General features: G+C 42.7%; 1 protein-coding gene across 4 annotated transcripts in view; it reads right to left on the reverse strand.

Annotated features, from left to right (window-relative positions):
• LOC106566802 (DNA (cytosine-5)-methyltransferase 3B-like) overlaps positions 1 to 11,753 on the reverse strand; it is a 73,153-nt gene extending 61,400 nt beyond the window's left edge. For 3 of the 4 annotated variants that reach the window (XM_014135216.2, XM_014135214.2, XM_045693101.1), the window contains exons 1-2: positions 11,473 to 11,753; positions 2,239 to 2,349 (exon numbers count right to left, since the gene is read on the reverse strand). In XM_014135216.2, the coding sequence (XP_013990691.1) occupies positions 2,239 to 2,298 (60 nt within the window). In that variant the 5' untranslated portion in view covers positions 2,299 to 2,349; positions 11,473 to 11,753. Of the gene's footprint in view, positions 1 to 2,238; positions 2,350 to 11,352 lie in introns of all 4 variants that reach the window. The other variant, XM_014135215.2, reaches the window with a different exon arrangement.
• Positions 11,754 to 16,844: the final 5,091 nt, after the last annotated feature.

Raw genomic sequence — 16,844 nt, forward strand, 5'->3', positions numbered from 1 at the left:
TGTGGGATATTGTTTTGTGTCTGTGCACCACGTAGTCACGTTTAGTTGTTCGTTTATTTTATTTATTTATTTTAGCTTGAAGTTTCACTTTGGATTAAAGATGTGGAACTCTACACACGCTGCGCCTTGGTCCCGTTCTTACGACAACCGTGACAGCAGGGCTTCTTCCATGAAATACTTGCGGCTTGGCAGCTGATATTTGTGGTCAACTGCAGCTTTTTAAAGCCTGGCTTTTCTACTGTAAAGATTGGAACCATATCTTTCGCTATGTAATAGGTCACTGCATCCGTTATCTGGTATCGTGACAACACTACTGTACACTTTCTGAAACAATATGGTGACCACCGGGCCAACTCTTGTCTGTCACATTTCTGAGCCCCTCGGGCAAGAACCAACAGGCCTAAGAAAGGAAGCACCTAGGAGTCCTACAGTGTCTAATGCTATGGAAGGTGGGAACACAACACACATACTGCATCAGCAGACAAAGTTGAAATACAATTATGCCCCCCAAATGGTGATCCATCCATCATGAATATAGTGGCCTATTACAAGGTATTTAGACCATCATGACAGAGCCAAGCAGGCCTCCCACAGGCCTCCAGAAGCTTCTGAAAGCCTGGTCCCTTAGGTAGAGGGTGAGGTGATTGAGGTGGGGGGTGAGGTGATTGAGGTAGTGGGTGAGGTGATTGAGGTAGGGATGAGGTGATTGAGGTAGGGGGTTGAGGTGATTGAGGTAGGGGATGAGGTGATTGAGGTAGGGGAGAGGTGATTGAGGTAGGGATGTGAGGTGATTGAGGTAGGGAGCTTGAGGTAGGGGGTTAGGGGGTTCCAGTGGCTGTGTTGTTTACTGTACTGTAGCAATAGAGCAGGACCTGAAGCAACAGGATGAGAAATGGGGAGAGAGAGAGAGTTCCCTGATGCCCTAAAGACTAGTGTCGGCTCTAAGCCATAAATCACACTGAATAGTAGTTAAGAACTATCTCACTCTGGGATAGAGCAACAGCCAACACTACACTACCACAGACACCACAGAAGATAATTTATTACATGTATTACAATGATATGTAGATTTATCTAGATAGTCCTTATAACAACATTTTTCAACATAGGCATGGTACTAACGGTATAATCCAGGAGTGAAGGCCAAAACCCAACTGGCAAAGGATGCTACTGGGGCTGCCTGGAAGTAACTTTTTTCTAATGTAACTAACGGGGCAGAAATATTGTCCTACTGAATGGAAAAGGGGGATCTGAGGGCAAAACTGATCCAACCAAAACTTTCAGTCACAGTGTATCATGATCCAGTTTTGTGTGAGAGTGTTAGTGGTCGAACCAGTAGGCGTGCTATCTGGCACTGAGCGATAAGAATCTCAACTCTTGGAGCAATAGGCATATCTCATCTGATATGATGTGTAAAACTGTGGAGTTGCCTGACAAAAACATTTTGAAGGTGAAAATACGATGGTTGTTTGCTGAGAAGTGCCACGCACTGCAGTTCACCAACAGAGTATAGGAATGCGTAGATGTATAACAACACATTAGTAATACAGTAATACCATGTCACTAAAGCCAGGCAGCTCACCTGAGTTACAAAGTGATATGAAGGAGGACATGTAGGCTATGGCTGTGAAAAATGTATTGATATTGCTGCACAGAGTGGTGGTTTTGGGGCACAAACCCCAGTGGATAACAAAAGTGTGTATGAACAGTGGATATTTGGTCACTTTGTTTGGTAATAGTAGGACAGCAACCTGTCCTGACATGTTCTGAGCAGCGCGACCTGTCCTGACATGTTCTGAGCAGCGCGACCTGTCCTGACATGTTCTGAGCAGCGCCACCTGTCCTGACATGTTCTGAGCAGCGCGACCTGTCCTGACATGTTCTGAGCAGCGCGACCTGTCCTGACATGTTCTGAACAGCACGACCTGTCCTGACATGTTCTGAGCAGCGCGACCTGTCCTGACATGTTCTGAGCAGTGTGACCTGTTCTGACATGTCCCCCCCATTCTTTCAAATGATGTACAGTGAGCAAATTTTAGAGCCAGATGGTGTTAAGTTTCAATCAAAGCAAAAATTGGACCTAGTGGCATGCTGTTGAGTTGTGGCCGCACGAGAGAACAATCATCCTAAAATCTCATTAGAAATTAGGTGTTTCTTTGTCTTACAGTATCATTATACTTTTTATAGTCAGCTCCGCAGCCTCTCTGTAAAATAAAAATGGAGACCAACACTACTTACTGTTGCCGTCATCTTGTCACTCTCAACCATGATGGCTGAAGAATACTTGTTGGATGGCATTACTGTTGCAGTTAACTTCGTCAATTATTGTTATTTTGATTATCTTCTAACCTGGAGGCAAAACAAACAAGACAATGCAGTATTTAGGAGAGTGCACAAAACAATACATTTAAATGTGCACTATTTCATGCATAAAAAATATATTTAAATGTACATACATTTCCCACACTTCCCTCTCTTTAAAAGCTTTGCAAAGTAAACAGATACAGAATCTTGAGTCAAAGATGTTTCTATTTTTGGGAGTCCTGAATCTTCTCAAGTACCATCTGCTCTTATCAAAATTATGCTTTTCCACATTGGAAAAAAGAGTGAATCTGAACACACTCCTGAAACCACTCAAAAAAACATTTTCCCCAGAGGAATTCATCGTCTCATCAGAGTAATCACACAAAATCACACTGAATCACTAGCTAAGTGATTCCTTGAACATGTATTACTATTAGGACTGTCCCCGACAAAAAAGAATCTTGGTTGACCGAAAGTCATCTTTTGAAAAGTGTATTTTTCCATATACAGACACATCCTATCTGTGTGAATAAAATCAACTATATATGCATTGAGTTTGTCTGCTTTAAGCGCACTGTTTGATGAAATAAGACACAAATGACTCAAGAGGGATCCAGAGATCAAGATAACCAGAAAAAAAACCCGTAACCTGACCCAGCAGATCCTGCTGTTACTATCCTGAAGTTGCTGGTAAAAGGCTACACGAGGAGTCGGCAACCTTTCTTACGTGGAATGCCAATTTATCGTACCATTTCTATATACACTACCGTTCAAAAGTTAGGGGTCACTTAGAAATGTCCTTGTTTTTGAAAGAAAAACTATTATCTTGTCCATTAAAATAACATCAAATTGATCAGAAATACAGTGTAGATATTGTTAATGTTGTAAATGACTATTGTAGCTTGAAACGGCTGATTTTTTATGGAATATCTATATAGGCGTACAGAGGCCCATTATCAGCAACCACCACTCCTGTGTTCCAATGGCACGTTGTGTTAGCTAATCCAAGTTTATCATTTTATAAGGCTAATTGATCATTAGAAAACCCTTTTGCAATTATGTTAGCACACCTGAAAACTGTTGTTCTGATTAAAGAAGCAATAAAACTGGCCTTCTTTAGACTAGTTGAGTATCTGGAGCATCAGCATTTGTGGGTTCGATTACAGGCTCAAAATGGCCAGAAACAAAGAACTTTATTCTGAAACTCGTCAACCTACTCTTGTTCTGAGAAATGAAGGCTATTCCATGCGAGAAATTGCCAAGAAACTGAAGATCTCGTATAACGCTGTGTGCTACTCCCTTCACAGAACAGTGCAAACTGTCTCTAACCAAAATAGAAAGAGGAGTGGGAGGCCCCGGTGCACAACTGAGCAAGAGGACAAGTACATTACTAGTACTAGTTTGAGAAAGTACTAGTTTGAGAAACAGACGACTCAAAAGTCCTTAGCTGGCAGCTTCATTATATAGTACCCGCAAAACACCGGTCTGAGCGTCAATCGTGAAAAGGCAACTCACGGATGCTGGCCTTCTAGGCAGAGTTGCAAAGAAAAAGCCATATCTCAGACTGGCCAATAAAAAGAAAAGATTAAGATGGGCAAAAGAACACAGACACTAGACAGAGGAACTCTGCCTAGAAGACCAGCATCCCGGAGTCGCCTCTTCACTGTTGGCATTGAGACTGGTGTTTTGTGGGTACTGTTTAATGAAGCTACCAGTTGGACATGTGAGGCGTCTGTTTCTCAAGCTAGACACTCTAATGTATTTGTCTTATTGCCTAGTTGTGCACCGGGGCCTCCCACTTCTCTTTCTATTTTGGTTAGAGACAGTTTGTGCTGTTCTGTGAAGGGAGTAGTACACGGCGTTGTACGAGATTAGAGGTTGACCGATTATGATTTTTCAACACCGATACCGATACCGATTATTGGAAGGCCAAAAACCCCGCTACCGATTAATCAGCCAATTTTTTCTTTATTTATTTGTAATAATGACAATTACAACAATACTGAATTAACACTTATTTTAACTTAATATAATACATCAACAAAATCAATTTAGCCTCAAATAAATAATGAAACATGTTCAATTTGGTTTAAATAATGCAAAAACAAAGTGTTAGAGAAGAAAGTAAAAGTGCAATATGTGCCATGTAAGAAAGCTAACGTTTAAGTGCCTTGCTCAGAACATGAGAACATATGAAAGCTGGTGGTTCCTTTTAACATGAGTCTTCAATATTCCCAGGTAAGAAGTTTTAGGTTGTTGTTATTATAGGAATTATAGGACTATTTCTCTCTATACGATTTGTATTTCATATACCTTTGACTATTGGATGTTCTTATAGGCACGTTAGTATTACCAGTGTAACAGTATAGCTTCCGTCCCTCTCCTCGCTCCTACCTGGGCTCGAACCAGCAACACATCGACAACAGCCACCCTCGAAGCAGCGTTACCCATGCATAGCAAGGGGAACAACTACTCCATGTCTCAGAGCGAGTGACGTTTGAAAAGCTATTAGCGCGCACCCCACTAACTAGCTAGCCATTTCACATCGGTTACACCAGCCTAATCTTGGGAGTTGATAGGCTTGAAGTCATAAACAGCGCAATGCTTGAAGCACAGCGAAGAGCTGCTGGCAAAACGCACGAAAGTGCTGTTTGAATGAATGCCTACGAGCCTGCTGGTGCCTACCACCAATCAGTCAGACTACTCTATCACATCATAGACTTAATTATAACATAATAACACACAGAAATATGAGCCTTAGGTCATTAATATGGTCAAATCCGGAAACTATCATCTCGAAAACAAAACGTTTTTTCTTTCAGTGAAATACGGAACCGTTTCGTATTTTATCAAACGGGTGGCATCCATAAGTCTAAATATTCCTGTTACATTGCACAACCTTCAATTTTATGTCATAATTACGTAACATTCTGGCAAATTAGTTCGCAACGAGCCAGGCGGCCCAAACTGTTGCATATACCCTGACTCTGCGTGCAATGAACGCAAGAAAAGTGACACAATTTCACCTGGTTAATATTGCCTGCTAACCTGGATTTATTTTAGCAAAATATGCAGGTTTAAAAATATATACTTGTGTATTGATTTTAAGAAAGACATTGATGTTTATGGTTAGGTACACGTTGGAGGAATGACAGTCCTTTTTCGCGAATGCGCACCGCATCGATTATATGCAACGCAGGACAGGCTAGATAAACTAGTAATATCATCAACCATGAGTAGTTAACTACTGATTATGATTGATTGTTTTTTATAAGATAAGTTTAATGCTAGCTAGCAACTTACCTTGGCTTCTTACTGCATTTGCGTAACAGGCAGGCTCCTCGTGGAGTGCAATGTAAAGCAGGTGGTTAGAGCGTTGGACTAGATAACCGTAAGGTTGCAAGATTGAATCCCCAAGCTGACAAGGTAAAAATCTGTCGTTCTGCCCCTGAACAAGGCAGTTAACCCACCGTTCCTAGGCCGTCATTGAAAACAAGAATGTGTTCTTAACTGACTTGCCTAGTTAAATAAAGGTGTATAAAAAAAATTCAAAAATGTCAATGTTAAAAAAAAAATAATAATACATTTTGGCAAATCGGTATCCAAAAAAAACGATTACCGATTGTTATGAAAACTTGAAATCGGCCCTAATTAATCGGCCATTCCAATTAATTGGTCGACCTCTATACAAGATATTCAGTTTCTTGGCAATTTCTCGCATGGAATAGCCTTAATTTCTCAGAACAAGAATAGACTGATGAGTTTCAGAAGAAAGTTCTTTGTTTCTAGCCATTTTGAGCCTGTAATCGAACCCACAAATGCTGATGCTCCAGATACTCAACTAGTCTAAAGAAAGCCAGTTTTATTGCTTCTTTAATCAGAACAACAGTTTTCAGCTGTGCTAACATAATTGCAAAAGGGTTTTCTAATGATCAATTAGCCTTTTAAAACAATAAACTTGGATTAGCTAACACAACGTGCCATTGGAACACAGGACTGATGGTTGCTGATAATGTGTCTCTGTACGCCTATGTAGATATTCCATAAAGAAATCTGCCGTTTCCAGCTACAATAGTCATTTACAACATTAATAATGTCTACACTGTATTTCTGATCAATTTGATGTTATTTTAATGGACAAAAAAATTGGCTTTTCTTTCAAAAATAAGGACATTTGTAAGTGACCCCAAACTTTTGAATGGTAGTGTATCTGCGTGCCAGTTATGGTTTTCTTTATGTACATTTTGTCACGTCCTGACCAGTATAAGGGGTTATTTGTTATTGTAGTTTGGTCAGGACGTGGCAGGGGTGTGTTTGTTTTGTGTTGTCGGGGTTTTTGGGTAGTGTTCTATGTTCTATTTTCTAGTTTTTATATTTCTATGTCTAGTTTATTGTTTTGACCTTCAATTGGAGGCAGCTGTTCCTCGTTGCCTCTAATTGAAGGTCCTATTTAGTAGGGGTGTTTTTCTTGGGGGTTTTGTGGGTAGTTGTTTCTTGTTTAGCTGTGTGCCTGACAAGACTGTTTTCGTCGTTCTTTTTGTTCAGTGTTCTTTTATTTTAATAAAGAAGATAATGAGCATTCACATCCCCGCTGCATTTTGGTCTACTCATTACGAAGGCCGTGACACATTTTCGTGGAACAGTTTAATTTAATTTATAATAACATCAAAGTATCTTAAAATCCTTGTCATGTGGTTAATCAAAATTCTATTCAAATCTAAATGAGAATGATACAAACCTAAAATGTAACTTCTATTGCCATTGTCAACTACAGTGGGGGAAAAAAGTATTTCATCCCCTGCTGATTTTGTACATTTGCCCACTGACAAAGAAAGGATCAGTCTATAATTTTAATGGTAGGTTTATTTGAACAGTGAGAGACAGAATAACAACAAAAATATCCAGAAAAACGCATGTCAGAAATGTTATAAATTGATTTGCATTTTAATGAGAGAAATTAGTATTTGACCCCCTCTCAATCAGAAAGATTTCTGTCTCCCAGGTGTCTTTTATACAGGTAACGAGCTGAGATTAGGAGCACACTCTTAAAGGGAGTGCTCCTAACCGCAGCTTGTTACCTGTAAAAAAAGACACCTGTCCACAGAAGCAATCAATCAATCAGATTCCAAACTCTCCACCATGGCCAAGACCAAAGAGCTCTCCAAGGATGTCAGGGACAAGATTGCAGACCTACACAAGGCTGGAATGGGCTACAAGACCATCGCCAAGCAGCTTGGTAAGAAGGTGACAACATTTGGTGCGATTATTCGCAAATGGAAGAAACACAAAAGAACTGTCAATATCTCTCGGCCTGGGGCTCCATGCAAGATCTCACCTCGTGGAGTTGCAATGATCATGAGAACGGTGAGGAATCAGCCCAGAACTACACGGGAGGATCTTGTCAATGATCTCAAGGCAGCTGGGACCATAGTCACCAAGAAAACAATTGGTAACACACAACGCCGTGAAGGACTGAAATCCTGCAGCGCCCGCAAGGTTCCCCTGCTCAAGAATACATACACAGGCCCGTCTGAAGTCTGCCATTGAACATCTGAATGACTCAGAGGACAACTGGTGAAAGTGTTGTGGTCAGATGAGACCAAAATGGAGCTCTTTGGCATCAACTCAACTCGCTGTGTTTGGAGGAGGAGGAATGCTGCCTATGACCCCAAGAACACCATCTCCACCGTCAAAACATGGAGTTGGAAACATTATGCTTAGGGGGTGTTTTTCTGCTAAGGGGACAGGACAACTTCACCGCATCAAAGGGACGATGGACGGGGCCATATACCGTCAAATCTTGGGTGAGAACCTCCTTCCCTCAGCCAGGGCATTGAAAATGGGTCGTGGATGGGTATTCTAGCATGACAATGGCCCAAAACACACGGCCAAGGCAACAAAGGAGTGGCTCAAGAAGAAGCACATTAAGGTCCTGGAGTGGCCTAGCCAGGCTCCAGACCTTAATCCCATTGAAAATCTGTGGAGGGAGCTGAAGGTTCGAGTTGCCAAACGTCAGCCTCGAAACATTAATGACTTGGAGAAGATCTGCAAAGAGGAGTGGGACAAGATCCCTCCTGAGATGTGTGCAAACCTGGTGGCCAACTACAAGAAACGTATGACCTCTGTGATTGCCATCAAGGGTATTTTTTTCCCTCACTGTAGGTGAAAAATCTGTCGACAGCACTTAACCTTAATTACTCCTGTAAGTCACTCTGGATAACAGCGTCTGCTAAATGACTTAAATGTAAATGTTCTCTCCAAATGTTCATTAAAAACATTTGCACAATGACCACTTCTTGTCATTCAAATGCATTGTTGAAGTTGTTGGTTAGCTAGTTACACAAAATCAGTCAAAACATGATTGGTATCAAAAACAAGATAAAACTAGCGGAAACAAGCCTCCTATAACTCTCCACATGGCAGCTTGTCATTGTTGCAAGCTATCTGACCGTTCAGAATCATAACAATGCACGTGCATAATTTCCGTGACCTTGTCAGCCGACCCTTCTTTAAAAACAACAACACCAACAAAACAACCAGACATGCCCGTACACTGCCCTGGGGTAAACTTACACTCACTAATGCTGGTGGGATTTGTATGGCAGGAGAGGAATTTGACCCCGGTGTAGGGAAATTATCATTCTTTTTGGTGCCTAGTGACCAGGTGAAGGGTTAAAATGTCACTGTTGTTGTGTTTGAGAGATCATTTCAGAGAGATAACTTCAGCCACTGACAATGTTATTATCAATGGGAGGGGTGCAACAGTCAGCCCTGCAGCACCCCATAACAAAACAGAGGAGACAGATCACATACAGCTTATTATGCAATACATACTGTACATCGCACAATTGCATAAAACATTTAGGCCTACCATTCAGGTAGGGCTGGGTGATATATCGAATTTATTCAGTTAATTCAAATGTATGCTTTTGCACAATATTCCAAATGCCTGTATCACAAGAAAAATGCTTTACATTTTTTATGAGCATTTTTGTCTGCTTGTTCTCATGTTGTATTTTTGGTCTCGTCTAGTTCGCTCCTTCTGTGCTGTGTGCACCAGAGATCCCTATAAAATAACAAGATGCTCATGTCTCCGTCCTAACAACGGGAGTTGTTGTCCCAAAGGCGGGAAGGCAGGCGACAAGCTTAGGTCCAAAATAAGCCCATAGAAACGCCAGTCTCAACGTCAACAGTGAAGAGGCGACTCCAGGATGCAGGCCTTCTATGCAGAGTTGCAAAGTTGTCATCTGTTTCTCAAACTAGACACTCTAATGTACTTGTCTTCTTGCTCAGTTGTGCACCGGGGCCTCCCACTCCTCTTCTATTCTAGTTAGAGCCAGTTTGCGCTGTTCTGTGAAGGGAGTAGTACACAGCGTTGTACAAGATCTTCAGTTTCTTGGCAATTTCTCGCATGGAATAGCCTTAATTTCTCAGAACAAGAACAGACTGATGAGTTTCAGAATAAAGTTATTTGTTTCTGGCCATTTTGAGCCTGTAATCGAACCCACAAATGCTGATGCTCCAGATACTCAACTAGTTCTAAATAAGGCCAGTTAAATTGCTTCTTTAATCAAGACAACAGTTTTCAGCTGTGCTAACATAATTGCAAAATGGTTTTCTAATGATCAATTAGCCTTTTAAAATGATAAACTTGGATTATCTAACACAACGTGCCATTGGAACACAGGAGTGAGTGATGGTTGCTGATAATGGGCCTCTGTACGACTATGTAGATATTCCATAAAAAATCTGCCGTTTCCAGCTATAATAGTCATTTACAACATTAACAATGTCTACACTGTATTTCTGATCAATTTGATGTTATTTTAATGGACAGATTTCTTAAATTAATATCACTTGGAGCTGCTTTCCTGGTGTTTTTACAGTCTTTTATGTACAACAATAAAAACATACATATAAAAATGAAAAATATATATCTTTTTTTTTTTTTTTTCAGAAAACTTGTGGGGGTCAAATAAAACCTGTAGGATGCCAGTTGGGGAACCCTGGCATAGCCTATATTATAGCGTTTCCCAAACTCGCTCCTCGGGACCCCCAATGGGTGCACGTTTTGTTTTTTGCCGTAACACTACACAAATTATCAAAACGATCAAAGCTTGATGATTAGTTGATCATTTGAATCAGCTGTGTAGTGCTAGAGCAAAAACCAAAACGTGCACTCCTTGGGGTCACGAGGACCGAAACCCTGGATTAGCAATTGCGGTGTGGTGCAGATGAACAAACAGCTGACACGCGCACCACTAACGTGGGCACTCTCCGAGAATAAAGACCCAACTTCAAAGACTGCAAATTTGATTGAAAAAAAAATCCACGCAGGTGCACAACAGTCCACAAAATTGTCATACTTAAGCGACTAGCCTATGGTAATAGGCCTATTGTATTATGTTTCAGCATTCGAATTGAAATTCCCCTACAGGGAATGATTATCAAGGCATACAGAAGACAATTCATTCAAATAAGCCATACAAAAATACTAAACTATCTGTCTCTCTTTAACGGAATGGAGTAGGAAACATGCACTTGTTTGTATGAAAAACAACGTAATCGAACTGATAGTGATTTTGAGGAAATTGTGCCAAAACCACAAGAAAAATCTAACCCTTCATTAGTGAAGTTGAAGTTCAACAAACTTTGAAATAAACGTCAAAGTCACGCTAAAAATAAATAAATCACAAACTACTGACGCATAAAAATCCATTAGATTCCAATCGCAACATCTGTAGCCTACTACTGAGTGTGCGTGACGCAGATCAACTCTGAATTGAAACTATGCAATATTAAACATTCCCATACAAAAAAAGGATCATATTATTTTATTGTAGGATAAATATCCTTATATTTGCCATGTTTGAGAATATGTAGGGTATTTTCCCTTCCTTGTCTCCAATTTACATAATCATCGACGCAACATTGTTTCATCAATTGAATCGAAATGTAATGTTACCCTACGTCTTTCCGCAAAAAAAGTTTAAATGAAGTTGAGTCTCTATTGAACAAATTACTGTAACAGTAAGAAAGTTATCAAACCTCATGCAGGAATTCTTCCAGATTCTAGCAGCATGCTGTTAACTGATCTCCTAAATAATGTTCTGCAGACTAGCGTGCATAAACACTTATCATAAGAATGGCAACTGCACAAAAATGTACCTGTTGCAGGGGTTGTCGTTCGGTGAACGGGGAAGAGTTGAGATTGATTGGTCCTCTCTCACTGCTTGCCAAGGTGCCTCGAAGTGTCACACTACTTACCTCAACCTATGCATGCCTTTATACCCTTGGGGGCAAATATCTAAGCAGAGTTCTCTTCTTTTCAAACTTGCCTGTTGTAATCTTTTTTTCTTTGTTTTTTTTTGCCACAATGTGCCACAATGTTCAGGCGTAACTTTTCCCGGGTCTCGAATCACACTGTAGCTGAATGGAAACTAGATTTACCTTTTCCAGTGTTAACCCTTAATACACCTGTATTGCATTTATACACCATTTATATGCAGTTCTGCCAATAGTCTACTACCCTGCTGGCGGTGGTGTAAAGTAGTTAAGCACTTTAAAGTACTACTTAAGTCGTTTGTTGTGGGGGGGGGCAACTTTTACTTTTACTTCACTACATTCCTAAAGAAAATTCCGTACATTTTACTCCATACATTTTCCCTGACACAAAAGTACTCGTTACATTTTGAATGCTTAGCAGGACATGAAAATGGTTCAATTCACACACTTATATAGAGAACATCCCTGGTCATCCCTACTTCCTTTGATCTGGTGGACTCACTAAACACACATGCTTAGTTTGTAAATGACATCTGAGTGTTGGAGTATGCCCCTGTCTGTACGTAAATAAAGAATTGTGCCTTCTGGTTTGCCTAATATAAGGTATTTGCAATTATTTATACTTTTACTTTTGATGCTTAAGTACATTTCAGCAATTACATTTACTTTTGATACTGAAGTAGTATTTTACTGGGTGACTTTCACTTTTACTTGAGTAATTTTTTATCACGGTATCTTTACTTTTACTCAAGTATGACAATTGGGTACTTTTTCCACCACTACCTACTGGTCCTTATTAGGAGAGTGCGTGAAGCCTAATGTCCACAATAAACCAACCCATCCAAACATTTGATGTTGTCACTGGAAAAGGATTGCTCATTGTATTAATTTACTGAAATAGTATAAAAGGTAGAGTCAGCGATATGAAGTGTAGATGCTCAAAGTAAACAGCATAGTGGGTCAATTTCCGCAACAACTAAGAGCGTTGGAGCGCAAGGCTAAACTTCTCCACTGTTTTAATCCCGTGGCTACCACATTCCAAAAGTGTGAAGCGAACCCGTGCGCATGTGCAGATACTCTGTGTGATTGTGTGAGAGCGAAGTCTTGTATCATGCTCATCGCAATATCTGGCTGACATGTGGCTGACTCTACCTTTAAATCCATTGGTATAATAACAGATACATAATCATATAACTGTGTCCATTTAAATTATATCACACTATTGTCTTAAATGTCTCAATGTTTTCCATTGTATTGTAGCCTGTGTAATGTTTTGTGTTCATCCTACAAGATTATAGGGGGATATGACAGACTGTGTATAACCTCTGCTGAGTGTGCATACACCCACTTATTATATGGTTGCCACTCAAATCAAAAGCAGACCACAAGGCCCACAGCCTAGCCTACTGAACAGTCACAACTCGCCACATTGTCTGAGTATTGTTGTCATTCATAAGTAGGCCCTATTGTCACGAATGCAATGCATGAGTATTAGAGTATTGCTATGACTCATGACTGAAATAAAACTTTTGAATTGGCTTTCCTTATTGAATCCAATAATGTGGGTATGAAATAGTGATTCAGGTGTGAATATCAAGACCTTCTCAAGCACACCATGGCCTAAGGTTATGCAATATCACTGGAAGTGCACTATGCAGAATTGATGGGTACAGGTTGCATTTTCAGAAGATAGCAACTAACCATATATTTTACCTATTGGTACAAGCAAAATACAATATGTGGATGCTATAATATAAATCATAAACACTTAATTTAACTGATGACTGTCGCCCCGTAGCACTCACTTCTGTCATCATGAAGTGCTTTGAGAGACTAGTCAAGGTGTCACGTCCTGACCCTAGTAAGATGTCATTTTCTATAGTAGAGTAGGTCAGGGCGTGACAGGGGGTGTTTTGGGTGGTTTGTCTATGTTTTCTATTTCTATGGTTTGTTCTAGTATTTCTATTTCTATGTTGGAGGTTTTTTGGGATGATCTCCAATTAGAGGCAGCTGGTTCGCGTTGTCTCTAATTGGAGATCATATTTATGTTGGTTTTTTTTTCTAGTGTGTTTGTGGGCAGTTATGTTCTGTTTAGTCTCTGTACCTGACAGAACTGTGCGCTGTCGTTTTTTTGTCGTTGTTATTTTGCTTCAGTATTTTGAGTTATAATAAAGTATCATCATGAGCACTCAACACGCTGCGCTTTGGTCCCCTCTCTACGACAGCCATTACAGAACTGCCCACCACGACTGGATCAAGCAGCGTGCCCGGGAGGAGATGGATTCCTGGTCTCTGGAGGAGAGGCTAGAGAGGGTAAACTGGACTTGGGGCCAAGTACTGGACAGATATAGAAGCCTGCCAGGGAGGCACGAGAGGCTACAGAAACCCAAATATATTTTTTTGGGGGGGACACATGGAGCAGTCGGCGGAGCCGAGGAGCAAACCAGAGCCAATCCGGGAGAAGAGGGAGAAGGGAGAAATGGGAGAGTTATTGAGTTGGTGGAGGAGGCACGAGTTTTTCCCAAAGGAACGTGTCGTCAGTTTAGTGCCACCTGAGTCAGCTCCCCGTACTCGTCCTGAGAAGTGTGTGGAAGTTCCGGAACAAGTGATATCGGCTATACACACCAGGTCTCCAGTACGTCTCAACAGCCCGGTACGTCCTGTACCGGGCTCCAGTACGTCCTCCTCGCATTCGCCCTGAAATGCGTGTCACCAGTCTGGTGCCACCTGCACCAGCTCTATGCACGGTACCCCCAGTTCACCAATGCAAACCTGTGCGACCTGTCACAACGCCTCGCGCTTGTCAGGCTACAGTGGTTATCCAGCCAGGACAGGTTGTGCCAGCCATAAGCTCCAGATCTCCAGTGCACCTCCACGGCCCAGTATACCCTGTGCCTGCTCTGCGCACATGGCCTCCAGCGACGCTCTCCAGTCTGGAGCCTCAAGCAACGTTCCCTAGTCCAGAACTCCCAGCGACGTTCCCTAGTCCGGTGAGACCTATTCCAGCTCCACCAAAGCCTCCAATGATCTATGGTCCGAAGTCTGTAGAGATGATCCATGGCAAGAAGCCTATAGGGATGATCCATGGCAAGGAGCCTGTAGGGATAATCCATGGCAAGAAGCCTGTAGGGATGATCCATGGCCCGGAGCCTGTAGGGATAATCCATGGCACGAAGCCTGTAGTGATGATCCATGGCCCGGAGCCTGTAGAGATGATCCATGGCACGAAGCCTCCAGTGATGATCCACGGCACGGAACCTGTAGTAACGATCCACGGCACGGAGCCTGCAGTGACGGTCCACAGTTCGGAACCTCCTGAGACGGCCTACAGTCCGGAACCTCCTGACACGGCCTACAGTCCGGAACCTCCTGAGACGGCCTGCAGTCCGGAACCTTCTGAGACGGCCTACAGTCCGGAACCTCTTGAGAAGTTCCCCAGTCCAGAGTCTTCAGCGACGGCCTGCAGCCTAGAGTCTCCGGCGACGGCCTGCAGCCCAGAGTCTCCGGCGACGGCCTGCAGCCCAGAGCCTCCGGCGGCGGCCTGCAGCCCAGAGCCTCCGGCGGCGGTCTGCAGCACAGAGCCTCCGGCGACGATCTACAGTCCGGTTCATCCGACGACGATCCACAGTCCGGTGGTACAGAAGCAGAGGGATCTGCGGGCGGAGCGGGGGTTACACCCCGAACCGGAGCCACCTCCGCTGCTGGAGGATCTGCTGGATGGTAAGGTTCTGGGTACTGCACTAGAGCCGCCATAGACAATTGTCACCCTCCCTAACCTCCCTTTTTGTTTTGTGGTTTCTTTTGTTGTTTTTTTAGTTGCATTACTTACCACCCCAATAGGTCCACAGACGATGCAATCGCCACCACAGTGTACACTGCCCTATCCCATCTGGACAAGAGGAATACCTATGTAAGAATGCTGTTCATTGACTATAGCTCAGCATTCAACACCATAGTACCCTCCAAGCTCATCATTAAGCTCGAGGCCCTGGGTCTGAACAGCGCCCTGTGCAATTGGGTACTGGACTTCCTAATGGGCCGCCCCCAGGTGGTGAATGTAGGAAACAACACCTCCACTTCGCTGATCCTCAACACTGGGACCCCACAAGCGTCCGTGCTAAACCCTCTCCTGTACTCCCTGTTCACCCATGACTGTGTGGCCAAGTACACCTCCAACTCAATCATCAAGTTTTCAGATGACACAACAGTAATAGGCTTGATTACCAATAACAACGAGACAGCCTACAGGGAGAAGGTGAGGGCTCTGGGAGTGTGGTACCAGGAAAATAACCTCTCACTCAACGTCAACAAAACAATGCAGATGATCGTGGACTTCAGGAAACAGCAGAGGGAGCACCCCTTCATCCACATCGACTGGACAGCAGTGGAGAAGGTGGAAAGTTTTAAGTTCCTGGGCATACACATCAATGACAAACTGAAATGGTCCACTCACACAGACAGTGTGGTGAAGAAGGCGCAACAACGCCTCTTCAGAAATTTGCTTGCCACCTAAAACCCTAACACACTTTTACAGATGCACAATTGAGAGCATCCTGTCGGCTGTATCACCTCCTGGTACGGCAACTGCACCACCCACATCCGCAGGGCTCTCCAGGGGGTGGTGCGGTCTGCCCAACGCATCACCAGGGACAAACTACCTGCCAAAAAGATCATCAAGGACAACAACCAACCGAGCCACTGCCTGTTCACCCCGCTATCACCCAGAAGGCATCATACCACTGCTGGCTTGCTTCTGAAGCTAAACAGGGTTGACCCTTGTCAGTCCCTGGATGGGAGACCAGATGCTGCTGGAAGTGGTGTTGGAGGGCCAGTAAGAGGCTTCCTTTCCTCTGGTCTAAAAAAAAAATGCCCCGGGGCAGTGATTGGGGACATTGCCCTGTGTAGGGTGCCATCTTTCAGATGGGATGTTAAATGGGTGTCCTGACTCTCTGTGGTCACTAAAGATCCCATAGCACTTATCGTAAGAGTAGGGGTGTTAACCCTGGTGTCGTGGCTAAATTCCCAATCTGGCCCTCATACCATCACGATCACCTAATCATCCCCAGTTTACAATTGGCTAATTCATCCCCCTCCTCTCCCCTGAAACTATTCCCCAGGTCGCTTCTGTAAATGAGAATGTGTTCTCAACCAATTTACCTGGACAAATAGGGGTTAGATAAAAAAGTGAGGTCAGTACAGGTGCATCAAAGCTGGGACTGAGAGAATGAAAAGCTTCTCTCTCAAGGCCATCAGAC

The sequence above is a fragment of the Salmo salar genome, chromosome ssa13 (assembly GCF_905237065.1).
Source record: "Salmo salar chromosome ssa13, Ssal_v3.1, whole genome shotgun sequence".
Lineage (NCBI taxonomy): Eukaryota > Metazoa > Chordata > Actinopteri > Salmoniformes > Salmonidae > Salmo > Salmo salar.